At 52.9% G+C, this 26372-nt stretch overlaps 11 protein-coding genes across 11 annotated transcripts; 6 read left to right on the top strand and 5 right to left on the bottom strand.

Moving 5' to 3' along the window:
* Window positions 1-114: 114 nt before the first annotated feature.
* Window positions 115-1796, bottom strand: BKA58DRAFT_430950 (uncharacterized protein; the record flags this gene model as incomplete). The annotated part of the gene is made up of 5 exons (XM_046173082.1): window positions 115-716; window positions 777-1003; window positions 1063-1387; window positions 1534-1600; window positions 1647-1796. 5 exons carry the CDS (start codon window positions 1794-1796, stop codon window positions 418-420), a joined length of 1068 nt encoding a protein of 355 aa, XP_046022332.1. The 3' UTR covers window positions 115-417.
* Window positions 1797-2534: 738 nt separating this feature from the next.
* On the bottom strand, window positions 2535-3797 carry BKA58DRAFT_220388 (uncharacterized protein). The gene has a single exon (XM_046166227.1). It carries the CDS (start codon window positions 3716-3718, stop codon window positions 2588-2590), a length of 1131 nt encoding a protein of 376 aa, XP_046022331.1. The 5' UTR covers window positions 3719-3797; the 3' UTR covers window positions 2535-2587.
* A 1714-nt stretch (window positions 3798-5511) lies between these two features.
* On the top strand, window positions 5512-7077 carry BKA58DRAFT_471382 (uncharacterized protein). Its single transcript, XM_046175223.1, has 3 exons — window positions 5512-5618; window positions 5687-6603; window positions 6658-7077. The coding sequence occupies exons 2-3, from the start codon at window positions 5854-5856 to the stop codon at window positions 6712-6714; spliced, it is 807 nt and encodes a 268-aa protein (XP_046022330.1). The 5' UTR covers window positions 5512-5618; window positions 5687-5853; the 3' UTR covers window positions 6715-7077.
* A 227-nt stretch (window positions 7078-7304) lies between these two features.
* On the top strand, window positions 7305-8546 carry BKA58DRAFT_461181 (uncharacterized protein; the record flags this gene model as incomplete). Its single annotated transcript, XM_046174794.1, has 1 exon — window positions 7305-8546. One exon carries the CDS (start codon window positions 7305-7307, stop codon window positions 8103-8105), a length of 801 nt encoding a protein of 266 aa, XP_046022329.1. The 3' UTR covers window positions 8106-8546.
* Window positions 8547-8836: 290 nt separating this feature from the next.
* On the top strand, window positions 8837-10405 carry BKA58DRAFT_389396 (uncharacterized protein). Its single transcript, XM_046170741.1, has one exon. The coding sequence runs from the start codon at window positions 8931-8933 to the stop codon at window positions 9921-9923; it is 993 nt and encodes a 330-aa protein (XP_046022328.1). The 5' UTR covers window positions 8837-8930; the 3' UTR covers window positions 9924-10405.
* A 347-nt stretch (window positions 10406-10752) lies between these two features.
* BKA58DRAFT_471380 (argininosuccinate synthase) lies at window positions 10753-12497 on the bottom strand. The gene is made up of 5 exons (XM_046175222.1): window positions 12386-12497; window positions 12267-12305; window positions 11715-12215; window positions 11052-11667; window positions 10753-11000 (listed from the first exon to the last, which is right to left on the bottom strand). Exons 1-5 carry the CDS (start codon window positions 12417-12419, stop codon window positions 10943-10945), a joined length of 1248 nt encoding a protein of 415 aa, XP_046022327.1. The 5' UTR covers window positions 12420-12497; the 3' UTR covers window positions 10753-10942.
* A 239-nt stretch (window positions 12498-12736) lies between these two features.
* Window positions 12737-16638, bottom strand: BKA58DRAFT_220356 (ubiquitin carboxyl-terminal hydrolase 2). Its single transcript, XM_046166226.1, has 3 exons — window positions 16309-16638; window positions 14028-16142; window positions 12737-13978 (listed from the first exon to the last, which is right to left on the bottom strand). The coding sequence occupies exons 1-3, from the start codon at window positions 16465-16467 to the stop codon at window positions 13055-13057; spliced, it is 3198 nt and encodes a 1065-aa protein (XP_046022326.1). The 5' UTR covers window positions 16468-16638; the 3' UTR covers window positions 12737-13054.
* A 177-nt stretch (window positions 16639-16815) lies between these two features.
* Window positions 16816-19764, top strand: BKA58DRAFT_422747 (vacuolar protein sorting-associated protein 27). Its single transcript, XM_046172834.1, has 5 exons — window positions 16816-17095; window positions 17151-17283; window positions 17333-17617; window positions 17665-18427; window positions 18473-19764. The coding sequence occupies exons 1-5, from the start codon at window positions 17022-17024 to the stop codon at window positions 19432-19434; spliced, it is 2217 nt and encodes a 738-aa protein (XP_046022325.1). The 5' UTR covers window positions 16816-17021; the 3' UTR covers window positions 19435-19764.
* A 597-nt stretch (window positions 19765-20361) lies between these two features.
* BKA58DRAFT_365138 (uncharacterized protein) lies at window positions 20362-21066 on the top strand (the record flags this gene model as incomplete). Its single annotated transcript, XM_046168866.1, has 2 exons — window positions 20362-20645; window positions 20682-21066. 2 exons carry the CDS (start codon window positions 20362-20364, stop codon window positions 21064-21066), a joined length of 669 nt encoding a protein of 222 aa, XP_046022324.1.
* Window positions 21067-23105, bottom strand: BKA58DRAFT_389389 (Alpha/Beta hydrolase protein). Its single transcript, XM_046170740.1, has 2 exons — window positions 22531-23105; window positions 21067-22312 (listed from the first exon to the last, which is right to left on the bottom strand). The coding sequence occupies exons 1-2, from the start codon at window positions 22704-22706 to the stop codon at window positions 21112-21114; spliced, it is 1377 nt and encodes a 458-aa protein (XP_046022323.1). The 5' UTR covers window positions 22707-23105; the 3' UTR covers window positions 21067-21111.
* Window positions 23106-23418: 313 nt separating this feature from the next.
* BKA58DRAFT_220301 (uncharacterized protein) lies at window positions 23419-25903 on the top strand. The gene is made up of 2 exons (XM_046166224.1): window positions 23419-25343; window positions 25490-25903. Exons 1-2 carry the CDS (start codon window positions 23589-23591, stop codon window positions 25637-25639), a joined length of 1905 nt encoding a protein of 634 aa, XP_046022322.1. The 5' UTR covers window positions 23419-23588; the 3' UTR covers window positions 25640-25903.
* The last annotated feature ends 469 nt before the right edge of the window (window positions 25904-26372 follow it).

The following is a 26372-nucleotide window of genomic DNA, read 5'->3' as shown; positions in this document are numbered from 1 at the left end:
AAGGGATATCACCACTAGTTTCCGCGGTGGCACTAGGCAGCGATCTGGACCCAGAACACTTCCCGTCCCAAATCGATCATTGCTTTTTCGCTTTGCGAGATACGCTCTGCAGGTGCGCACTTCTACTTTCACCCATCCAATACGAGAACGGGTATCATGTGTGCCGTCCCTGGAGTGGCCAGCACTTAGGAAAGAGTTCGTCGTATACTTGTCTTTCAGCTCATGACATTTCCACGTGGCTTGCCTTCTCCATTGCAATTCCTCGTGATCCATCTTGGAGAAGTTCCTTCCATAGCATACTCAAAGCTGGATGAGCGATCAGTGCCATTAACTTGAGCGACCCATCCTTTTGCCACTCACTTCTGCGTATCACCCAGCTGTTCAGCCTCACTTGATACTGCGACTCTATCAACTAAGCTAGTGTTGCGACACGAAAATCCCGATATCCGTGCCCATCTTGCTTTCAGGCCGCACAATAGCTTCCTCGCTTTCATTCTCAATTTCCGTGAGCCCCTCAATCCCGTATTTCCTGTTGCTACTTGACTTGTTCGACGATGTGCCAAAACGCTTCAACTCAAATTTGCTGCCATGCGATCGATCGGACTGTGCGCGAGGCGTGCCGGAAGCCTTGTCGTGACTCCCGGCGCTGCTCCAGACTTTGGGAAGATAGGTCTTGATCAAGACTTTGAAGGTAGATGCCGAGCTGCAGATGATGGCTGTAAGGATATGTCGTCAGTCTTGGAATGTGTGAAGCGAGTAAGTAAAAGGAGACATACCCGCGTAGATCTCGATGCTGCACCAGTTCAACGAGTCGGCCATGTAGTACCAGATATCGGCTTCGTCGGAGAGGAAGAGCACGTAATAGAAGCGCACACAGCCAGCTGCAACGGCAACCAATCCGACACCTAGAAGAGCACACAGGGCGATCTTTTGACCGCGTGGCATCTGTAGCTTCCAGACGATATGCATTGGTAGGATGTATATAGCAAAGTCTTGAATAATGCTGTGAGGTGTAAGGGTCAGCGAGTCTGCTTAAGTTGGGGTCCTGGCTGCAATACTTACTTCATGATGCCGTTGATATTGAAGAACACTTGCTGCGTGTCCTGCTTCAGGCACTTCTCTGGATGCAGAGCCTGACCTGCAGGATCCCAAAACAGCGATGGCGGCGTGCAGACGAACAGCAGCACAAAGAACGTAACGATCGATAATGCGGCAACCCATGCCATTAGGAAGTATACAATCCACCTCGTGGGTAGTCGAGGGTCTAGTCGGTGGTAGAAAACGAGGATACTGAACTTCACCAGACATATCGCGACAACGTAAAGCAGACGTGTGGCAAGATTCGCCTTCAACATCGGAGTGAGGTCTTCGGTAGGAATGTCAAGTGCTACGGGATCGTCAGCGGGTATTCGAGCGAGATGAGTGGTATTGAATACTTACTGTGCTTGCCTACACCATACCAGCCACCTATGAACGGGCTGTTAGTCAATCTTCATCTCGAAGACGCACTCAATGTGATACTTCTAGACTTACAAACCATGTTAGCCACTGACAGCGAAATTGTGAAAAACGCCCCAGAGACCATCAGATCTATATTCAGCTGTGTCAGTATGGTAGTTGCGGGAGCCAGCTCTCGAGGTAAACACACAGTCATCAGTAGCCAGTTTCAGCCGTATCAAGCGCACCCGTACATAGATACGTAGGAACACTATGGCGCTGGCGATTGCGATGAAGGGAATCCCGATTGCAAACAACGAAGACTGCTTGGTATCACTCTCCAGCCCGCGAGGCTGCATTTGACGAGACATGTTCTGCCGTAGAGACATCTGCGATGCTCAAACGCCGAAGAAGAACTGATGCGTATGGAGAAGGTATTCCATCCAAAGACAAGTGCCACTGCAGTCACAGCTGAAGACATGACCACACCTATTGGCCTACTCGGGGCCGCCCTCCGTGCCTCACGGTGTGGGATAAAAGGCTGGCGATCGTTATGTCTGTTAGTAAATGACATGGTTGTCGTTTCGCCCCAGTGCAACGGCCTTGCATGCCCATGCAGTTGCGGCTCGTTCTGGTATCTCTTTTGTGTTCAATTACTGGAGCAAGTATATTTATCCCCTAGCCGCGCTAAGATTGCCGTTGCATTATCTGGATAGAAGCAACTCATGGTGGTCTGTGAGTCTCGGTTAGGATTTTGACGCAAAGATGAGCTCATACTCGGTAGTGTCGCATGAACTTCTACGCCGCACTGACTCGAGGGCGGACATTACCCCACGCCGTGAGCCGTGGCTAAATCCTACACAAGGGACCTTCCGCTTAGGATTGTAGACGGCGCCAATGGGATGCCGTTCCGGTTTGAAGGAATGGCGCAACGCGCAAGCTGCTGCAGCCGGTGAACCAGCATCCATTTGGCATCCATGATCGCGATGAGAACGAAAGCGGGAATCGTCGTCCCATAGTCCTATTGGTGATTTGTGGAGACCAAAGGAGTTTCACGATGATTAGCCAAACAACATCAACCGAGTGCAGTAGTTGTGGTATTGTCGAGCCTTTAAAAAAAAGTCCTCAAGACAGTGTAGTCAACAGGGGTTTATTTCTTAGTCGCGCCGATGCAGCTTTCCATCGTCACCATGCGTCTGTTCTCCTTTAGTGCAACCAGCTCGGCGTGAAAGTCAGCTTCCCAAGCATCTTGCAGTCTCTTTGGCTCCCAGCCTAACAGCTTGCGTGCAAGTACCGCTTTCGTAGCTTTATGCCCACCCCAGCCCCGCTCCGCAATATCGCGACGACCTGCAGTAAGTTTGTCTGCAATCTCATGCAGCGGCACAGATCGTATCTCTTTCTCCTTAGGCGTACCCTCGCGGGGTAGGATACCGCCAGCGAATGCTGCGTCTAGACAGCCTTGGTTGATCTCCTTGATGAGTGTGCGGCCAACAGCCGCAAATATGACGCCGTTCTCGCCGGATGGAAGGTAACCGACACCACGATCTTCGCGTTCGAGGATCTTACGTACCAGAAGGACGTAGATGTCGGCGAGATCGAGGACGTGAACCCAATCGAAATTCGCTGTCTCGTTGAGCTTCCAACCGTATCCATGCTGTACAACGTACATCATGATCAGGGGAATGACCAGGCCTTGTTGGTTGAATAGGCCAGTGCCTTCGCCGAAGATGCACGGTGTGTTGACACTGATAGCTTGCACGCCAGTAGCATCAGCAGCCTCCAAGACACCCACTTCCGTTGTGCGCTGTGTGTAGGGCTCCATCTCATCGAGCGCTCTCATGAAGCTGAAGATCTTGCCTTTGTCCGTCTCGTCGTTCCATTCGCGTATGGGTCGTGGAGGTTGCGATATAGGACGGTCGGACAAGTTGGTGCAACCGGATATGTGCAGAATCCACGGCGCGGGCTTGCCAGCATTGATGCCGCGAGCGAGTCCATTGACAAAGGCAATGGCGCCTTCAGGGATGAAGCCAGATCCGGTGTTGATGACAATGTCGTATTTGGAAGCTGTGTCTTCGATGAAGGCTACATCTTCGAGCCCAGACCATTTGATGGTGTTTACGCGGGCGCCATATACGGTCTTGAACTTCTGAGCTTGCGTTTCGTCGCGAATGAGGAGATCAAACGTGAGGCCTTTGATGCTCGGCGCCGTGCTTGCAATGAGTTGGGCGAGGACAGTGCCGCCGACGTATCCTGTGGCGCCCGTGAGTAAGATCTTGCTCATTATGAGATGAAGAAGGATGTCCAATAGGTTCCAGAAATTTGTTGACCTTTCGAAATCCTGTTGCAAACTCAACCAGTCTTGTCTTTCGAGACAGCTCCTCGGAACCTGACTCGCATGCCTGCTTCATAGTGGATTCCGTGCTGTAGGAAACGAACCTGGTCATGTAGGATTCGTGCAGATTGGGAAACAATAACGTCGCGTGGGGTTGGGCAAGTAGCTGAAAGGATTCTTCCGTTTAACCGAGTTACTTTGAGCATGCGCCGGCCGCTTATCGACTCGATATATGCCCCGAATCAACGGTTGTGACCGTGGCAGAGCGTGACCAGGTAGCCGACACCCAAAGGAAGAGCGCAACAACTGATCGTTTCGGTCAGGTGAAGGGTAGCTGCAACATCTTGTCTTCCAAGGGCTCAAAAGGAGTCGTGTTCCTTTAAACCCATTAACAATCTGGACTGTATGAGGTAACATCCTCCGCTATTACCAGGGAAGACGCGTTCATGAGGCACAGTAAGATCGTCTCATGCGGGATCGAAGGCGGGCTGATGAGATGCACCACCGTAACCAGCTAGAGTCGAGCTTCCTGGTCACGGAGTTATATTACCGAAGGGTTTTATGATTGCCAGAAAGTGATGTGTTGCGTTCTGAAGACCTTCATGAGCAGACGATAATCGCGTCTCATGACTGCAAGAGGACCATCGGCTAACTGAATTTTTTTCGCATGGATATGACCGGTCACCACGAAGCTGCTATGAATGGCGATGGCATTCCGTCGCGGCTGGAGCGTGTCCGTTATGTCACCCCATGGCTTGAGACTTGACCAGACGCCGCATGGCCGTGCATACTTCATGCATGTTGTCGTCTATTGCAACCGTGTTGGATTCAGGTTCGTATCTTTACATCTAGTAGTGTGCAATGGCGCAATGCGAGGGCTGCGGGTAGTGGTCGAGACGATTCCTATCGTGTAGATGGATTGAGACGGATAATTGATCGATCGCACGACGCGTCTCCTTTCTGGCCGACTAGCGCGAACCCAATTCGCGTCAACGTGACGTAACCACCGAGGCTCGCAAACCCACGAAGTGATAGTAATGGGAGCTCATCCTACTTTACTCTACTTTAAACGTATTGAACGATGGTTCTCAAGTGAACAATTGTGACCAAGACGATGACTGGCGGACCACGAGTGCCGTGCGCATCGCACAGCAAGACCTTTCACTTCCTTACGAGGCTTCCCCCCAATCTTCTTGCTATATTTACCGATTTTTTTAGTACATTCTCATCCAGTAATACAGCATCGCGCTACTTATTGTTTTCGTGTGGCATCGGCGTATGTTCGTGAATCGCTCAAACCACCTCCCGTCAGCTTAAGGTTCGGATTCTATGAGCACATCTTATAGTTGCAAGCCAGGTCCAGAACCCAGCAAGCCGTTTCTTCCAATAAATAACCTTCGAGCGAGTAGGAACACCCGATGAACTTATTCTGCCACAGATGTTGACGCGTCGCGGAGATCGAAGACTCCCAGGACTGCCTATGGCTGTGTCGCGCAGGATGTTCGTGGTGTCATACCGCGCCCACTAGATGCCCAACTTACCATCATGGGGAGAATTAGGCGTGACACTAGATGCGCAGAAGAAGGAGCTGTATTGAGAAACTGGATGTGACGGAATCGTAGAGTGGCGAACTGCCAAATCTGGAAGCAGTTAGACCACGACCTAGCGTCCGCGCTCCTCCCGCGGACTAAACCACATACCAGCTAGGCCGCTCCCCAACCTCCACTGGTTTACTAGAGCTACGGCATCATTCTGCACACATGCATTCACTTACACGGTTCACCCAGGTGATCGATAGTTACGGTTCTTGTATGAGCAGCTGAGAGCAGCAGCTGAGAGCCATGTCAGAGTACGAGCCTTCGCTATACCTGCCGTCCTTGCCGGCTACCGCCATCGTCGGCACTCACATCCGAACAGGTCCACTCAACGTTGTATCGCCAAGCTGGTGACAGCAATAAACGTCATATGTATTAGGCATGCTTTTTCATTTCGCATACATTCAAAGGTAGAGTTTGCTCCAACATCCATCTGAATCTGACTTCACCTGAGTGGAACTACCAGCACGCTTCGTCACACAGCGTGCCATGTCCACCATTAACATCACCAACGAACGAGAATCCTACCAAGCCGTCTTCGCCCTCGATGTCATCACGGCAGCCGGCGCCCTGATCTTCCTTGGTCTGGCTTCGAGACCTACATTCCAGCGGATCAAACAGCGCCGCTTCACTGCACCAGGCAAGAACAGCGCGCGCGATGGCCCACTCAAGACAACACTGGGGACGTATCTCTTCCTCTGGCCGGCGCTCCTCTGCCTCTTCGTCGCGTACCTATGTCGCTTCATATCCGATCTCTTGAAGACTAGCGGAACGATCGACTACGATGCGGATCTAGGATGGAACGGCCGTCGCGGCTACACTCTCGCGGACAGTGACTACGCCTCTAGCATCTCAGCGCTTTCTTTCGCCACAACGCTCGCGACCATCTTCTTCACCGTGCTGCTGAACGGCGGCGTCTGGATTCACTCTAGCCATGTTCAAGAAAACGGTACAGGTATTTCGACGCCAAAGACCTTGTCGCGTATTTGGAACACGTTCATCATGCTTGCGATGCTGGGTACCGGTGTTGCAGCTTGGGGCCTTGGTCTAGAGGCACGCGATTTCAGCAACGGTACCTCAGGCCCGGATGCGCTCTTGTCTTGGTCAAATGTCATGCACCATGACCGTGCGACGAGGATTACCTACATCGTACATGAGGCTATTGTTGTCGCTGCGAGTCTAAGTGTTTCCATCGAAGTGTGGAGGGAGTATGGTACCACAAACAAGAATGCTCATGGTGTAAGTCCTTCTCTGCGTGACAGTGTCTCTGGCTCTAGAACTAACCTTCCACAGTCACCCGAACGTAACGACCTCGCTCGTTTCGCTTTCACCGTCGTGCCTCTCATCTGACTACGCGACATCTTCATCATCTACGATATCATCCTACTCTATATCGACACCTCTGGATGGTCAGACAGGTCTGTTTTGGCTACAACCTTCCTGCTCGTCGTTTGCAGGCAGTTTGCTAACCTAGCGATCTTGGGTATGGTGCTCTGGGGTGCTTGGCGAATGGGTCGAAGTGTCAGTCTGTTCGGAGGCAGCTATGCTTGAGTGAGAGGATTCCACGTTGTGTGAGACATTACGAGACTGAGGCAATATGACACAGTGCTTGAGACTCTCGATCGGGGACACAGCGTAGCGGTATGTACTTTTCTTTGTATGAATAGGTTTGTGGGATAGTTATGGTACATATGAGATTGTAATAGACTAGTAATCGCTTCATCGTTTTATTCCACTACAATCAAAGGTACGCGGTAGTGCACCCTAACAAAAGGACCGAGCCTTTGGAACAAACGAGACATAAACTATATGAGACCAGTTTGTCTCAGTCTAGAAGTCCGGTCGCCCTTATAAACTGTACTGATACTACCCTCCCTCATATCTTCATTCTCTTAACACACTCATTCCTCGCATCGCAAAGGCACCATCATCCACCGAAAATGAGGAACAGCGAAATGACCGACGTAACTGACCAGCTCAACGATATCGAGGTCCCACTGACTGCTCAAAGCAAGGCACAGCGCAAACGACACGACGAAGCTAGCAGCCTCATCGGTACTGACATGACAGGCCTAGCGAAGCAGCTTATGGATGTCGACATCGCACTAGCCAGCCACAGCGACGCAGAATCGCGCAAAAGGCACGATAGCGCCACCAAAGAGGTAAACCGAAAGCGGCAGCACGCCCTTGAAGATCTGCATATCGACCTCGCGCCGGATCACGAGCGCTCAACGATCGTACAAGAATTGGAGCAGCTCGACTCACCACCTTCTCTACTCTCACCCCTAGCACTCCATCTTTGGATTAGTGACGACGAAGATGATGAGCGAACAACGGATGAGGAGGACGCTTTCTTAACAATCGCTGTGCGGGAATTAGAAGAGACGCGAGCATCATCGCGAGCCAAGAAATCGAAGAAACGTAACTATGGTAGGGTTGGTAGTAGCGGTGGAATTGCAAAATTGGTAATCCATGGTGGGCGCCCTGGGAAAGTGCGGGATGACAGTAAGGCGCACGCGGATAGGCAGGCGAGCAAGGTACCAAAGGAGGCTGACCGCAATCAGCCGGCGCATATAGAACCAGTTGTTGATCTGGACCGGGAGGAGTTAGAATATTCAGCGGAGCAGCAACGACGCGAGCTGTGGAGAGGCAGGAGATATAGTGCGTCTTCTCACTGGTCTACGAAAGCAGTCGCAAACTTTGGCGGAGATGAAAACGACAAGTACGCGTGCTTTAAGTAGGCGGTTCTTCTACGGCAAGGGCATACGATTCTGGTGTGCTGCTTGTTGTGTGTAGTGCAGAAGGAACTCCTATGGTATGAACGGCGTCGAACCACGGATGGATACTCTTACTATGTCCCAAAGCGAACTTCACTCCATGTGCCGAGAGCGCTGCCCATATATCATTCTCGTCATTCTCTGAGATTTCTGCAATACACATGATTCTGGTCTTAATCACATACATCTTCAGCGTTTTGACTGTTCAAGATGCCCCCTAAGGGGAGCAAAAAGCCTAACGGGCGCAAACGTCGCTATGTTGACGAGCCCACAGACCCGGCGCCGTCGCGGCGACAACCACGGCCGCTTCTACCTGGATCGCCAAAGCCAAGACGGGATGTCAATGGTAATATCACAAATGCAGCTGACCTAAGTGAGGCTACACTCGCGCTCGCGCAGGGTAGGCCTCGGGTTCAACCCACCATCCCGAGTCCTGAACCTACTGCTCATGGCCCGGATTTACGACAACAGTTGGCGATCCATGCGCGACGAGCACATGCGACTCGACACCATCTAGGGCGGCACATACGGTCTGGTCCTAGGACAGCGTCTGAGGGATGGGAGCGCAGTCAGCGACAAGCTCAAGATGCGCGTACACCTGCAAGCCATGCTACCGCTCATTCGGAAGCGATCTATATGCAGTATGCTGTCCCGTCGCCGGCCTCTCATATGAATCTTGTACAGCCGCAACGGCAATACCAGGAACAACAATACCGGGAACAGCAGCAGCAGCAGCAGCAGCAATACCAACATCAGCAGTTTCGTAACGCTTTCCCTTCTGCGGAATCGATGAGGTTTCCATCAGAATCGAGCCAGGGTACTCTGGGCCATGGCCCCTCGAATGCTATGGAGCCTCAGCCTTCGAGTAATACCTTCCAGGAACAGGCCTTGCAATCTGAAGAGTTCCAGCGATACGGACTGAACTTGGAAGCAGTTCAGAACGGTGTATCTGATGACAATGGCGGGGAAGCCCAACTGCCATCCGACTTTTGGGATTTCCAGACTATTTTGATGGATACATCCTTGATGGCTCCTGTTGACCCGTCAAACGGGTGGTCCAGCCTTGACCAGATGACTTCACGTCCAATCTTTCATCAGCATCCCTTTCCTGCCCCTACCCCTACCCCTGCTCCTGCTCCTGCTCCTGCTCCTGCTCCTGGCTACCAGAATTGTGGCTACAATCAGCTCACTGCTCAGCTTCCCCCTGCGAATCCCACTCTTGCCGGCTGCGATGCTGATTGGGCGTGGAATACGCCAGGTGCACCCGCCTACTATGCGTCACAGCAGGTCCATCAGCAACCTGCTTTTCAGCCTGGACATAATGATGTCTTCCAGAATGGGAGCTACGCACAGCCCCAGCCCGCCGCTTTCCCAACGCAGAATACAGCCTACACCAACGGCTATCAGCAACAGCAACCACAGCCGATGTATGCGCAATATCTCGACAATAATTTTGTCATACAGCGGCTTCAACCCACCATGTATACGCCAGCCTATCCGCAACAACAGACCGCGCAGCACCAAGTCGAATATCCCGTTGCCGACTTCGATCCGCCTACCGCCCACGAAGGACCCCCTTCGCAACAACCAGAAAACCCCAACAACAGCACCCAACATGGACAACAGCAGAACGCGCAACCGATGCGACGACGACGACAACCGCAAACCCCGGCACCACACCCTAACTCCCACCTCAGCACCGCAGAATGGGTAGAGACACAACTCAGGCCCCCTTCTCCCAGCGAGCGTACGGACGGCAAAGGGGATGGTCCGTGCACATAGGAGTGAAACTGGGTGGAGTTGAAATTGATGAACAGAAAAAGGCTGACTGCGCGTAAGAAGCGATGGATGAGACGGATGAGTAATGGGGAATGAGGAATTGAAAAGCCTGAAGAAGAAGGAGCGAGAAAGATCTGGATACGTGTAGACAGGGAGTTGAGGACTGGGGGAGGGTTCATGGAGGAGATGGACGGAGGAAGGAAAAGAAGATGGGAGGTACACGCGAGACATGAAGATGCTGTAGCTATACAAGCGGAGGATAGGCAAATTAGAAAGGGGAGGAAGAAACGCGATAGTGACGGTTGGACGCGTATATCTCACAGGGCATTTTCGTTTTTCATTTTCGGACTCGCACAGAGAAACCTTTCATACCGTTATTGTAGATACTTACACACCACTCAATCTCATGCAAACGAATCACAACTCTTGTAAATGAAATATGAGGCTGCAGGAACCAAAAGCTGATGGATATGCGATGACATACGTCGGTGAGGTTGGTTTGAGCGGTACCGACACAGCCGACACCGATATCGGAACGCTCGGAATAGCTTCAACCGCTATTTGCGGCTAGTGCTTGGCTTCATGGCAGCCAATGAGCTCTTCTGAGCTTCGCGCTCGAGCTTGGAGACTTTTGCTGTATACGCTGAAGTTTGGATGTTTGGTCGCAATGATTGACAGTGGCCAATGAGATCGTTCCAGTATGTTGATCTCTTTCTGATGACTCCATTTCAGAGCTTTCGACGATCAAGTTATTCTGCGACAGTAGTTGAAGAGATCTCTCCGCACGCGTTATCTCAATATCAAATAAGACGCAAACCACATGTCCATATTATCAGTATGACTTTTTATCATTGGTATCTATCTCATCTCATCATCACTTTTTTCGGGACAGTCTTTCCCCGGATCTAGCTTCATTTCGGCGTAACCTCAGGAGAGGCATAAGTAATCTGATCATGGAGTGTTTCGCGATGAAGCCACCTCCGCCAGTACGTCAAGGTAGTGTGCATATCCGATGAAGCCTTCTAAGCCCTCGACATGTTCTCGCCCTCCTCCGCCTTTTGGAGACCGTACTTCTTGAGACTATCGTGTGTTAGCAATCATTCTGTACCTTCAAAAGATATATAAACTCACCGGATGCTCTGGATCGCAATGAACCCAGTAGTATCCATGGGACTGAAGTTATCCAGCGTATCCATGCTAGCCTCCTCCTCAGAGTACAGCTTTTCAGTCTGGCTAGACCGACCAAGAACATACGCGTTGCCCTTGTACAGCTTCATCCTAACCTCGCCGTTGACCCTGCGCTGGGAGAAGAGCAGGCTGTTCTCGATAAACTCGCGCTCAGGAGAGAAGTACATGCCGTTGTAGAGCTGGTAGCTCCAGTTGTGGGATACGAACTGGTCGCGGAGGTTGCGCACTTGGGCGTCCATGACGAGACCCTCGAGATCGAGATGGGCGAGGCGGAGGATGGTCATGGCGGGGGAGTCGTAGCAGCCGCGGGACTTCAGTCCGATGAAGCGGTTCTCGACAATGTCGATGCGGCCGATGCCGTGGGTGAAACCGAGCTTGTTGAGCGCGGTGAAGAGCTCGACGGAGTCGGTGTAGGTCTTTTCGGGGGTGGTAACTTTGACGGGAATGCCCTTCTCAAAGTAAACGGTTATGTCGGTGGGCTCGTTGGGCGCGTTGAGCGGCGAGTCGGTCATGGTCCACATGTCGTCTGGGGGAGAGACATCGGGGTCCTCCAGAATACCTAATCTGTTAGTCCCATGCGTACCATCTGAATATGTGATGTCTTACCGGCCTCGTAACTGCAGTGAGCCAAGTTGGCGTCCATGGACCAAGGCTTCGCCTTGGTAGACGTAACAGGAATGCCATGCTGCTCAGCATAGTCAAGCAGATCCTGCCTGCCCTTGAAGCGGTCGCAGAACTCAGGCAGCCTCCAGGGCGCAATGACCTTGATGGTAGGCTGGAGTGTGTAGAAAGCCAGCTCGAAGCGGACCTGGTCGTTGCCCTTGCCTGTGCAGCCGTGCGAGACGAAGCCACAGCCTTCTTGTTGTGCGACGCGGATCTGTGCGCGGGCGATGACTGGGCGGGCCAGCGAGGTGCCGAGGAGGTAGCGGCCTTCGTATGAGGCGTTGCACTGGACGGCGCGGAAGCAGAGCTCCTCGACGAATTCCTTCTGGAGGTCTAGGATGACCATCTTCTTCGCGCCGATCTTGAGCGCCTTCTTCTCTACCTCGTCCCAGGGCTCTTCCTGGCCGACGTTGGCGAGGAAGCACACGACCTCATAGCCCTCCTCTTTGTTTACGCGTTAGATCATGTCGCGTCTCTAAATGTGTTCTGACGTACCGATGAGCCATTTCAGGATCGTGGAGGTGTCGAGGCCGCCTAATGACTCAGGTTAGTTTGTTTGCTCTGAGCAAGTTTAACCCGGTTGGCGTGGAACTGGCTGTTGTAGGAGTACTCACCAGAGTAGGCAAGGCAAACGCGTCCCTTTGACATATTTGCAAGTGTTTGGGGTATAAGAAGTGAGAAGGAAGAGTCAAGAAGAGTCAATTGAAGAGGGGTTGCGGCGTCTGGGGAACGACGTGTGGAGAGTCAGAAACCTTATCTTATCGCACAAAAAATGTTCGGTGCTCGTCATCCCTGCCGCCCGATCATCGGCTGTCAGCCTCACGAGGAGCTGAACTCCATGACATCAAGTATCAATAGCTAGTAAGGTTGGCTAGAACTCGTGTCACGGTTTGCAGCTTACAGTCTGTAGTATAAATACTACTTAATGTTGGTAGCAGACAGTTTCTAAGGTAATGTCTGCTTCTACCCTTAGATATTCTTCACACATTGCGACAGAAATGGTAGCCATTCCTAGTGCCTGTCGATTTGCTCAAACTTGACAGTAAGTTTACACATAAAGGCAATGAACGAATGGTGCGTCTCAACGGAATGATATTCGACATGGTATATAATCCCAACGCCAAGTATGCAATGCCCCGTCCCAGAGCATGATTCGTCGCAGGCAAAGTATAAAGAGAAAAAACCTCAATAACCCAACAAGACTGTCGCTACCCGAACTTCCAAGATGCAGCGCCAAAACTCAAACACGCGTAAACACTGAGCATGAAGTCTCGTACATCATGCTAGAAAGCGCCACCAGCCACTCTCTCCCGCTCGTAGAACACGATATACGCCTTCTCGTTCTGCAGACGGTTGTGTGGCGGAAGATTCCCAGGATCAAAATCCGTAATCTTGTCGTCGTTAAAGGACCGCCAACAACCCCTAGACTTGTCCTTCACGAAAGCGATATAATGTCCGCTTCCAAGCGTAGCACCAATATGCCAGATAACAGCGTAGGCGTTATAGACATACGGCCCATTCATAGTAGGATCGCTCTTAACACCAGCAAGTTGCGCAGGTCCGTCTCGGGCCTTTTCCGACACATATCTTTCTTGTTCTGGCGTCATGGGTGGCTCGACAAAGGGACCCATGTCTAGACGTTGAAGGGGGAAATTAACTGGTGTACGGACTTTGCGGGCGCTTTCGGTGCGTGATGCGCTGAAGCGCTTGAAGTGGATGACGAGGGTGTCGGGGGCGCGGGTGATGGTGATCTTCTTTACGGCTTCGCGGTCTTTCTTGCATCGAGGGCAGCGCCATAGTTCGTCTCCTGCGAGACGCTCTGGTGCACAGTATGAGTTTAGGCAATGGCGTAGATCGCATTCGCCGTCCCGTGGGATCTCTACGCTGATACTCCAAAAGGCTTCGTATGTTGTGCTAGTCACACCGCATGTCTGGCACGTAAGCTGCGAAGCGTGCTGGCCAGCGAACAGACCGCCAATGACGGACATGTCCCGGTGTTGGTATCGTCGCCACTCAATCATTGCCGAATACTGGCGGGGAAATCTTTCTCGTTGCAGCTCTTCCTGGTCCGAAAGTGGCTTCAGTGGCGGTTTGTTCCAGGTTAGGTTCAAGTCTTCGTGCATGTAGTCTAGAACGAATTCCAGGAACTCCTTGGCGTCTTGCTGCTCATCAATGCCCCACTGCGAGTTGAAGTGTCCGCAGATACGCTGTTAAAGGTTAGCCATGACTATCCACCACTTCCAATTCTTGACTTACCCTGAATGTGCTCGGGCGCACGGACGTGACATCACCCTTGTACAGATTGGACAGGAGCGTTGCGTACGCTTCTGGCAGAATGCCTTTCGTTCCCTTCCAATTATCTCGCTGGAGGTCTCTCTGATAACGTCCTGTGAGAAACAGGTCTGAAAGCAATAGATGCCCGCTGAGACACTGCACCACCGAGTTCATGTAGCACGTGACACCAAAGTTCAGCAGGCCCGTCCTATGTAGCCTCAGGTTACTAAATTGAGGTTGTCCATTGTAAACAACATTGCGGTTCTGTTCTTGCCGATCATGCACGCCACTATAGCTCACCCTAGGAACAGAAGGCGGCGGACGAGAAGGCGCAACGGGTATGGCAGGTGCGACGTATTGATTGGTTGACTGGAACTTGGACGGGTACATCATGGATGATTGCTCGGCTTCAACATCGGGGTATCGGCGTAGGAACTCCTCTGTCGAACGATAGAAGTCCTGCGTGGGTTCGTCGTCTTCTTCACCATCTGCCGGAGGGACTTCCACTGCAGCACGCCCCTTCCGAGCTTCCTCCAGCCATTGTTGCTGCTCTTCTTGGTCCATGGGAACGTATTCACGTTTTGATCTCCTTTGCGTATTGTTCCTCGCAATATGGCTGGCGGCTGGCGATCTTCGGATAGCCCGAGCCCGCGTTGGACCAGCGGCCACTTGTCCAGCAGTGTTCGACGTCTTCAAAGCCTGTGGGCCGACCAGGTCCATCCAAGCGTCGAGACCGCCTTTGAGGAGAACCGGAGGTCGCCTGAGCGGTTTGTCCGCATTGAATTCGTGAAGAGTGTCGAATAACCGCTTCAACGCGATTTCTTCATCAGATCTGTTGTGTCTCTGCATAAAATCGATGTTCTTTGTCGACTCATCGTAGTATACGACCACGTCAAAGTCTGCCCTCTTGTCGAACATGTCCTGTTCCTCGTCTGGGGATATGATGAGACGGTCTAGAAGCTGTTCGGCGGAGTCGCCATCGCGCAAAGTCAAGGGTTCTATGCACATGATGTTCCGCACGAAGATGTGTCCTGCGTCGAAGTCTGTTCTATCCCGTACATCGATGGTGAGTACATTGTACATGCGGTAGTAGTCGTAAAGCATGCTAGCATCGATCTCAAGTTCGACCGTCTTGCTGACAGATCTAGTTCTTCCATTGCCATCTCGAAGGGTTTGCGCGGGAAAGTATGAGTCGGGCGCACTGTTTGCATTCGGTGCATACGCTGATGCACTGGAGGCGGCAAGTGAATTGGTACGGCCTCCGGTTCCGTTCATACTTCTTGGCGTACTCCGAGGTGGGTTGATGCTCGAAGGGCCTGAGATGTTCCTGGCTGGACTGTAGGTAGGACTAGGCTCTTTCGGTAGCGAAGCCGCGAATTGCGTATCGAGTGGTAATTTCGGTGGCGGCGGAGGCATGTGAAGGGGCGGTGGAGGCATACCCCGGGGACCCATGATCCGATTTGTAGAATGGTAGTCTGCAGGAGAGGGCATCTTGACAGAAAGATCCTGGCTGGGTCGAGGTGATGTATCGACTAGTGGACCGGTCCCTCTCAGATTCGCAAACCGCTGAGCAAGGTCATTTACTCCGTTCACATTGGATATGCTTTGGTGCACAGCCCGACCATGTAGCGATTGCGGCTTCGGTTGCACGGGTGGTTTTCTCCGTGAAGAATCCAGAGAGGCCGCAGGTGAAGCTCGACCGTTTGGCATTCCGGTGGGAACTTCAGGAAGCATCAGCTCGTCGTCTTTCCGGACGGCAATCATGCCATTGCGGTTGCTTTGTGTTGTAGAGGGGGGTGTGGAGGTCGTCCTGTGATGTGCGCCGTTTCTCTTGTTATCGTTCTTTATAATGTCCTTTATGCGCACAAACCGCTCTTCGTTTGACTTGATCTCTTTCATGAGCTCGTTGAAGTCGCGGTGGATCTGGCTTCGGCTGCCATTGATCTTGTCGTAGTAGTCGCGGTGGGTGGGTATCAGTTCGGCGACGATCTGATATGCGACAATGTATTCCCAATAGGCGCCGGCGGGAGAGCGATTGTTGAGCATGTTCTTGGCCGAATTGAAGTGTCCCCTAGCTCGTTCAAGGAGGAGTTTGATCTATTCCTGGTCAGCGACTGGCGTATGCTGAACCTCATACAAGGGAAAGCTGAGCAGGCCTGGAGCCTACATCGACATGATGACATGCAAAGTAAGTCACCTAATGTCAACATAGGCTCCAGGGTATTCAGTTTTGTCATTGAATGAGGTGGTGTTGGATGAGTACCGAATGGTGTTTTAGCGACTCGGCCGTGTCTGTCGCAGAGGCTATGATTTCGGCGATGGGCGGGAATGGTCCAACTGGGCCTCTGGAGTCACCAGCGCCGTCGCCGCTTCCCCATCCGTCTGCGCCGACGCCGTGAGCGCCATTGGTGTAGCCGTTCATCGCGGTGGTGGTGTGGGTGGACGAAGGAGGTGCTGAGGGCGGCGGAGGAGCAGCCGCACTCACAAACACACTTTAGAAGGCGGGCAGGCGTGCATGTTCTCGAGTCCAAGCAAGGCGCACCTGGATGTATCTAGACCCGCAGTCGAATACGCGTGTACGTGTGGCCAGAGAGGCAGTGTTGATCGGGAATGCGGGGCGGATCGGGTAGCGCGTGATTGGGCAGTGGAGTGCAATATACGGGCGGCGATTCTACAACAGCAGGTGGATTCCAGGGGAGGTTTGGGTATCGCGAGTGAAAGCGTTGGGCGTGTATGGCTTTCCCGCGCTGGGCAGGGTTGAAGCATGCGTCGGTGGATGCGGCTCAGAGGCGTCCGGCGTCATCGCCAAGCCCTCACCTCGGACAGCTTGCTACCTAACTACCACAACGACTATCCCCACGCGCTACTCTCCACCCAAGCCGCAACTCTATTCAGAGGCCACAGCAACTATCGAAACACTCCTACATACCTTTGACACTCCGGAATTCATCTCTCCACTGGGAGCGCCCCTACATCATGGCGGGCTGGTTCGGGTCCTCGACCACCGGCGCGCTCGATGAGCAGATCGAGCGCGCCACCTCTTCGAGCTTGTACGAGCTGAGCCGGGACAAGATTTATGGAAACAATCATGCTAATATACATCAGAGAGGATATGCCCCTCAATCTCGAGATATCCGACGTTATTCGCTCCAAGACAGTGCAGCCTAGAGATGCCATGCGCGCATTGAAGAAGAGGATAGGGAACAAGAACCCCAACGTACAGCTCGCCACCTTAAACGTACGTACTACTATCTGCGAACCTCATGAGCTTCTGCTAATCGTCTCAGCTCACAGACACGTGTGTTAAGAACGGCGGCGCCCACTTCATCCAAGAGATAGCTTCACGCGAGTTCCTCGATAACATGACGTCCCTACTCAAGGCCCCACCCACCGTTGCACCCAACAACGATGTAAAGAACAAGATGCTCGAGCTTATACAATCATGGGCGACTGCCGCTGAAGGGCGCCAAAACCTCAGCTACATCAACGAGGTCTACTACAGCCTGCAACGGGAGGGCTACCACTTCCCTCCGAAGGAGAATATCTCCAGCAGTATGCTTGACAGTAGCGCAGTAGGTTGTCCATATATGCGCAACTACTACGGACTAACACGTTCCAGCCTCCCGAGTGGACCGACTCCGACGTCTGCATGCGATGCCGCACGCCCTTTACCTTCACGAACCGGAAGCACCACTGTCGCAACTGCGGAAACGTCTTCTGTGGCGCATGCTCGAGCAAGAGCATCCCATTGCCTCACCTCGGCATCATGGACCCTGTGCGCGTCGACGATGGTTGCCATGCGAAGCTTACCGAACGGTCGCGAGGAACACCACTCCCGAGAGTCTTCGATACCCCCAAGCCACAGAGGACGCTATATCAGGGCTCAATGGAGCCGCGGAGTGCGCGCGTGGAGGACAGCTTCGATGCCGACTTGAAGCGAGCACTGGAGATGAGTCTGGACGAAGCCAAGGGAAACAGCTCGTCCGGCTTTGTGCCTCAATCACAGTTGCAGTCACAATCCAAGCCAACGAACGGGACGAGCAAGAAACAGCCTGAAGAGGAGGAAGACGCAGACCTGGCTGCTGCTATTGCAGCTTCTTTGGCCGACATGGAAGAACAAAAGAAGAAGTATGCCACGACCTTCCGGGAACAGGCCTCCAATGCGAATGGATCCGCGCCTTTCGTTGCACCTAAGAACGATTACGAGCTCACACCTGTCGAAGCCGAGAACATCAACCTCTTCTCCACGTTGGTCGACCGGTTACAACACCAAGCGCCTGGCACTATCCTGCGGGAGCCACAGATACAGGAGTTGTACGAGAGCATTGGAAAATTGAGGCCGAAGCTTGCCCGTACCTACGGTGAGACTATGAGCAAGCACGGTATGTCACACTTCTGCGCCATAAGAACCGTACTAACATGAACAGACACACTGCTTGACCTACACGCGAAGTTATCCACCGTTGTCCGATACTATGATCGCATGCTCGAGGAGAGGCTTTCCAGCACATACAATCAGGCCAACGCCATGTATGGTCTCCCTGCTTCTTCACAACGGCCGGCATCCAACCTGTACCCAAGCATACAGCAATCCGGAGCACCGGGATCCGGTGAGAACTATTACACAGGAAACGCAGACCCTTCTAGTGCATACGGACAACCGCAATCGCAATATGGTGCTGGTTACCAAGCACCCTACCCACAGTTCGACAAACGACCACAGTCCTACGCTCCTCCCCAGGATCAGTACCAACAACCCTCACAACCATACCCCAACCTCGCACAACCGCCACCTAATACTTCGTACCCAAACCCTGCTTCGCCACAACTTCAGCGCCAAGTCTCGAATCAGCAATACCCGCCACAACAGTCCTCAGGATATTCATCCCAACCACCTCCGGTGTCTGATGCAGAGAGCGCTAGCTTCTACTACGGAGACAACGCTGCAGCGCAACCCTCTCAACCACCAATGCAGCGGAGCCAAAGCTACGGGTCTCAGCCATCCCAGCAACAGCAGCCTCCCTCTCCACAAGCATACACCCGAGCTCCACCACAACAGACGCCTATCTCACCACCCGCACAACCTACGACTGCGTGGCAGAATCCCCCATACCCCAGGCAAGATCAGCCACAGACTCAGCAGCAACAGGCACCCCCACCGCAGCAGCAGGCACCTCCACAGCAACAACAGGCTCCACAACAAGCGCCTCCACCCCAACAATACTGGCAACAGCAACAGCAAGCGCCCCAGCAGCAGCAGTCTTCCGCGTGGCAATCCGCGCCTTATGCGACGGGCGGTTATGGACCTGAGAGTTTCCCGTCTGCACCGCAGAACCAGTTGCCCGCTCAGCAGCAGAAGGTTGTGGATGAGCCTCTGATTGATTTGTAGATGATCAGATTAGGGTGGGCCGCCATTTGAGTTGAGCTTTAGTCTGAAGGGTATTCGGAGTCTAACGCATACTACGCGATGTCAGTATGGGATAGCATAATCTGATAGTCTATAAGAGGGCCAGGGACAGGATTGTTCGTTCAGGTCTTTGGGCGTTTGATAGGTCAGGGAAGACCTTCATCGTCGCTTATAGATACATGAGTATCAGAATAATCGCGAATATCACACTATGTTACGTCTACCCAGCACCAGTTTCTAGCACATTTTCCTTTTCAATGTTGGAACTCTAGATGTCCAAGTTCATTGTCTTCCTCGCCAAGACGACACGACACATGCATAAACATTTCCTCCACGAGTGAACAAAGCCATATAATACGCCGGATCTGTGCAGAATACGCTGACCTCCATTGATGAACTAGCCAAACAAGGAAACACAAAGGTAAATCGCTTTGCTTGTCTATCGCACATAATGCAGACGTAGCTCGCAGTCGCTGAATCGAAAGATGACTAGAATTCATCCTCAATACACTCATCGCGACTCTGAGAACGCATTCACATAAGACGTTCAGCATGGCTACAACACCGACCATCACAGCCGTGCTAACAACAGCGACTACGTCTGTCATGAACCAAATAGACCACCCCCAACCCCCTACCTCCTCCTGCCTCTTCCCCCTAACCAACTTATTCAAAATCCTCATCTTCGTCTCCATCACCCTCTTCCACTCTCTCGCCACGCATCGCCGCCGTAAAATTGTTTGGGCAGAAAACAAAGCACAAGACTTAGCGACCGCATGGCAGGAACCCTGGTTAACAAACGATTGGGCGACGTTGTATGGGTTGGTTGGGTTGGCGCAGCAGGGCGGGATTAAGAGCGAGCATACGCCTTTTTATCCTCACCATCTATCTACAATGCAGGGGCGATTGATGTCGGAAGATGGGAATAAGAGGAAGCAGCGATGGACGCTGCGACGGTTGTTAGAACGAGGTGTTATTCCGCTGAGGATACAAGATGGTGGTGTGTCAACTTCTGTTACCCGAACCTGGGGTGTAACGTCTCCGTTTCCCTGGCTGGTTCTGCCGCGGTGGCGGCAGACGAAGGAGAGGGGTTTCTTCGAATTCCTGATTCCACACCCGGAGCGCGTGCAAGTGAAGCGCTTGATACGGTTGTTGAGCAGGAATAAGATGAATTATAGGGTTGAGTGTAGGATGTATGATCCCAAGACGAGGAAGACACGAACTACGAGGGTGGAATCGAGTGTGCTGCATCGCGAATGTCACAGTCCCATCGAACCCCTCCCCTCCTTCCCGCTTTCTGTGGGCGCGGACTCGAATTGCGAAGCCCTTTTACCGTTTTTGTCGGACGGGGAGGTAGAAAGTGCGCATGGAACTCGGATAGCATGGCTGGATGATTATGTGAAGGAAGACTCAGCGGGGAGACCGCGTGCGCCGTTATTGCGTTGGAGTAGTTGGGCTGTGGTTAGAGTTGAGGCGGCGCATTGGGGGTATGGAGAGTTGGATTGTTATGTTTTGGGGGCTGTGCAGGATAGTGGGATGGAGGTTGCATGGGTGGGTGATGTTTGTGAGAGGAAGGCTGTGGAGGAGATTGAGCGGTGTGGACTTGAGCTGTGAGCCAGAAGATAGATTAGAAATATTGCAATGTTTGTTTCTGAGCATCTAAAAGGAACCGGGTTCTAACTGTCTTTTCATCCACGCCCCGATTTCTTCTACTCGTGGTCTTGTTGCTGGGTCGGGGTCTTGTTGAGACCAGAGTCCTACGCCTTCGTACGAGGTCAATTCGACTCTGTCTTGGGCAATCTCTTCGTATTGCTTCTTCTCCGCTGCGTCATGCCAGCGAGACCGCCCGGAATGCGTTTTGAGTATTTGACGGGCGATGCTGCGTCGAAGGTGTTTGGCCAACTCATTTGTGGTATCGTTCAGCGGACTACAGAGTCCGCTTGTGATGTTCCAGATGGGCAGAGTCAGTCTGGTGCCAGCTGGAGGGTAGTTGCGAGCGTAGGCACGACATCTGCTCAGCGTTGGTACTGCCGGTGGGGCTTTGATAGCATCTTCAAAGGTCGCATAATGGTTCATGGCCATCTGAGTCTCAATGTCGAGGAGTTCGTCTGGCTGCTGGGATGCAAAGACGTCGTCTTGTGGCGGGAGGATAAGTTGCGCATGAGGAGAACGGAAGAAGTGGAGAGGGGACGCAAACCGATCGAAGTAGTCTTGTGGCTTCCTGAATAGAATGTCACGCCTCTCCGTCAAAGTCATGGTCGGTATGATCTCCTTCTCTTCATGAGCCTGCCAAGATGTCGGCGGCGGTGTTTTGGGTAATCGTTTCCTACCACGCTTCTTTTGAGGTTGCATATTTTCTATAGTCTCGCGAATTGCCAATGAACCGGCCATGTCTTCATCAGCAGGGAGTTGTGTTTCGTCGCCGTATTGGGGCTCGGGGAGATCCTCTGGTTGGACAACCGGAAGCTCATCTGGAAACACCCAATCTACAATCGGATTGTTGATGGCTACAGCACCGATTCGACTCTCCCCAACGCGGCATTCTGTCAGAGCCAGCATAGTTGCTAGTGAGCCGCCTACGAGTTCTCCGCATACGCCCATGCGAGCTAGATAAGGCCGTTCGAATTCATCGATAAGGATATGCTCGCGCACCCAATCGTAGCCAAGCAGCACATCGTGACATGGGGTCGGATACTGGTGCACGGATGATGCGCGGTAGTTGATACGAACGATAGTTCCAGCGCTTGACTCTCTTAGCGTTGTTATAACGCGTTCGTCTTCATCTGAGCTTTCTGGTACTACTGGTCCTGGAGGTAGGTAAAGCAAGACCGGAGCTTTAGATGCTGATGCATGGAATACGCTAAAGAAGGTTAGTACTAGAAGAAGCCAAGATGATGCCCAGAAGCTGCGATCTGAGGTATGCTCGCTTAGGGCGGGGCATGGTGTTGGATTGCGGAGGAGTAAAGCGCTGTGAGGTCATCGCACAGCAGGCGGAGGTTTACCCGGGCAATTGCAACGACGAGAGACAGGATCGAAGGACAGACAACGTCATGTGTAGAGACGAGACGGAAGACTTACTCAACCGTAATGGAGCCGTTGGACCGACAGGGGATCTCGATGCGCTCACATCGTGGGAGAGCGGTGACGGCCGAGTAAGGTCGTCTGTTGGGGCTTGAACTGGCGCGAAAGGCGAGGAGAGATAATCGGGGCGGTGATAGGGCAGTGAAAGCCTTCAGACAGGAGTGTCGCAGCATTAATGGGGACCATGCAAGCGATGGTGGGCACAGGTGTAGTCACAAGTCACTAGGCGGGCAAGGCGTGCAAGATGAGAGACGTCAGTTCGCTTGGGGCTGTCGCTTCCGCATACGGACGGGACGACGGCCCTAGGGGAAGGAGCCACCGCCGCGAGGAAAGCGCATCAACACAGCACCGACTCGAAGTGCAGAAATGCAGAATTTGCGTGCGCGATATAAAAATCGGTGCGACAATAACAAAAGCCGTTAGCAGAGCTGTCAAACATCAACAGGTCTACGGTAGTGCTCAGGGGGAGTGGTGGGCGGGTCAGCATGGGGCGCGGCGTGCAGGGAAATTAGGTTAGCTGCTTTGAACCCCGAACTGGAGCTGGTCTGGTGCAGTCCACAACCCGCAGCCTGATTTCATTTCTACGCCGCCTCCGCTCCTTGGTGCCGACCTGTCTTTCATTCCCGTCTGTCCTTGACCGTTGTGCACTGTGCGATTCTGCCTGTGGTGTCGAAATCCCCGCAGGCTCCTTCCAACCTATTACGCCCACGCCCATTCGCGCCTACGACCCGCTTTCACAGCCTCCCAGACCCGCGTAGGACCAAACTCCGTATCACCTAATGCATGCACCTGCACGCTGCGCCCGATAATCCTCCCTAATATATCCTTCTGCGAAGACTGCGTTGTGCGACAACACTCGTGTTTCCAACATCGCAACCCCGAACGCCTTATCGCGAAGACCTCGACCGCCCTTTCAACACGTGCGCCTGCTAGCCTCCACCTGGACGCCGCAATCCTCGCACCTCCACCGAACCTACACGCATACGCGAAAGTGGCGATTGTCGAATAATACCTGGGAACAGCTGCTTCGGGTCGTCGCCCGTTAGCTTATCGATATGGCGGAAGGATCCAAAGTCCGCGCAGTCTTCACCCTGTGCAAGAACCTGGTACTCGCGGCGCTGCTCTATGCCGCTATCTACGGTGTCATCACCTTCATAAACGACCCCTCTGTCGCTGCGAAGGGGAAGATTGGCATTCCCGCCTTCCTGGACAAGGCTGGACCCACGGAGCTGATCGAGACCACCAAGGCGGGAGTCAAGGTCAAGTTCGCAGGCACCACCAAGACCGTCACCATCAACCCGCACGCCAATGTCTTCAACCGCCCCATTACCGCCGTCAAGAACAAGGACGACTACCTGGGTCCCCGCCCCCATGTTGATACCGAGGCGGATATTGATATGCTGATTGAGGAGTGCCGCGGCACCTATGCTGGCATTGAGAAGATGAGGAAGCCCTTTGACTGCCTGAAGTTCTTTGCAGAGGGCGAGGACCGCTACTACAGCCTACCAGAGCCCGCCGACCGAGCCAGCGCCCAAGATCCCCGCAACGCCGACTTCATCAACGCAGACGGTCACGGCAAGACGCTCGAGAGCTACACTCCTGTGAACGACGCGATTGCTGCCAACGGAACCAACATCGGCACCTGCCCCGGCCCTATCATCCCATACCACACCTACTGGACCGGTCCCGCGACCTGGCGAGTAGAAGTCTTCATCAAGAGTTACCTCTACACCCAGAATCTGGCTTGCTCTCGTCTTTGGCTATGGCTCGACACCGACCACAACCCGAACGCTGTCGACAACATGCTGAACAAGGATGCTCTATTTGCCCGTTTCCTGCCTCTGGTCGACAGAGGTGACATTGTTGTTATGCCCTGGAAGTTCCCTAACCGCATCCCACTGGCCACTGATAAAGACGACAAGAACGGTTTCGACTACTACAGCAAGCCCGGCGCCGTCAACGCCAAGGGAGAGAAGGACGTGGCCGAGAACATCGTCGAAGACAAGGATGGCCAGCAGTGGCTCGTTCTGACCCAGAAGCAGATGACGTTCCTTCCTGTTGCCGTTTCCGATGCAGTTCGCTTCATTGTATTGCACATCTATGGAGGTGCCTACTTCGACATGGACGTTCTCATGCTCCGGGACATGCGACCGCTCCTGTTGCCCAAGGAGCATGCCTGGGCAGAGAGATGGGCAGCACACCCTCACCCCGGTGACTACAACACTGCCATCATGTCACTTTCGGCAAACTCCTCCCTCTCATCCTACTTGCTCTACGGTGGTATCAGAATGGGCGTCAACTTCCATCCCCGGGTACTCGGTCGCATGGCCTGGAAAGACGGACGCGACCAGGAGTTCAAGATGTTCGAGACCGCTGCCTTTGACCCTATCTGGACAGAGTTCAACTGGGATCGCGAGGGCCGTTGCACAGTGCCATGCATCCGGGACTACAGCGCAGTCTTCAAGGGCAAGATTGGTGGCGTCAAAGACGAGTGGGAGAGCTACGACGGCCCACAACTAAACCGCATCGACCTCAAAGACGCGCAACGCAAGGAGCTCAGAATGTCGGCCAGCGACTCCTTGGCTAAACGCGGGGAAGAAAACGTACCCGCTTCCGCCGCCCTACCAACTCCCAATCACGGCGACAAAGAGCACCCCGATTCGTTCCAAGCCACGCTTGACGAGGAGGCTGAGCTGAGAAACGCTGGTGTGATTACTGACTACGTTCTCTCTGAGGACAAGTTCCCTCCCAACAACCGCACGCTGGAAAACTTCTTCCGGGGTGCCTGGACATACCATATTCACAACCAGGTAAGTCTCAACAGAATTTCCACATGTTGTTGCCACCCCAACCCCGCTTTTGAGTGCTTCTAGTCCAATGTCCCTGCAGCAGAAGCTTGGCAACGGCGTCTTCTCCACGTAGAAAGCAAAGAATCCACGCTAACAAATCATTACAGTGGATGAAGCATCCCGAACCATCATCATGGATCTCGGTCCTCGAACACGCTCACGATGGATTCATTGCAGGCAAGCGCACGAACCCTTACGGCGAGAAGTGGACAGGCCCTACCCTCATGCCATACAACTACTGGCCCGAGTACGTGTGAGGCCCCGGCAACCGCCGAACCTTAACCCCCCTTCTGCGACATCGAGCTACGAGCGGATGCACAGAGGTTGCCGTGTCGAGTGCTTTCGCTTCGAGGGAGACAATAGTTCCCTTCACGTTAGGCAAGGTCGCTCAGGTGTTTGTAGCTAGCTACTGACCACCCCATGTGACCTTGCTATGAAATCGACCAGCGCTCTTCGACCACCATCAATCACCCTTTCATGGATCACGATACGTTAAATTCATTTTTTTTCAGTCAAAATATAAGCGCAGCATAAAAGCCAGATTCTTAGATATCTGACTTTTCGGAGTTTTTGGTGTTGTTCTTGGTACTTTCTAATCGGCTCGCTTTCGCGGCATATACCCTTCGTTTCTTGTTAATTGTTCAGGGCGGTCTTGGGCCTGTGGCACTTGATCTTGTCGATTTGGGCTGGAGATTTATATCTCAGTGAGCCGTTCTTATTAGTTAGTAGGGTGGGAATATCTAACGATGTGGCATCATGGCCAGAATTAAGAGAATAAAACGAGATGAATCTACCGAAACGCGCTAATCTCTTGTCGTATACGCATCTTCTTCTTGGCTTTTTTGATCGGCACGACTCATCATGGTTGTTCTCCGCGACGGGAAGATCTGCAGTGAGTCTCGTCACGGTACAGCACGACCGACCTTGTCTGGCCTACCCATACTTCCCCGGGCGCCTCACAGCTAAGCTATAGTTCAGCGTACGACATAT

Source organism: Alternaria rosae (genome assembly GCF_020736505.1).
Source record: "Alternaria rosae strain MPI-PUGE-AT-0040 chromosome Unknown BKA58scaffold_8, whole genome shotgun sequence".
NCBI lineage: Eukaryota > Fungi > Ascomycota > Dothideomycetes > Pleosporales > Pleosporaceae > Alternaria > Alternaria rosae.
This window is presented reverse-complemented; position numbering and strand designations above follow the sequence as displayed.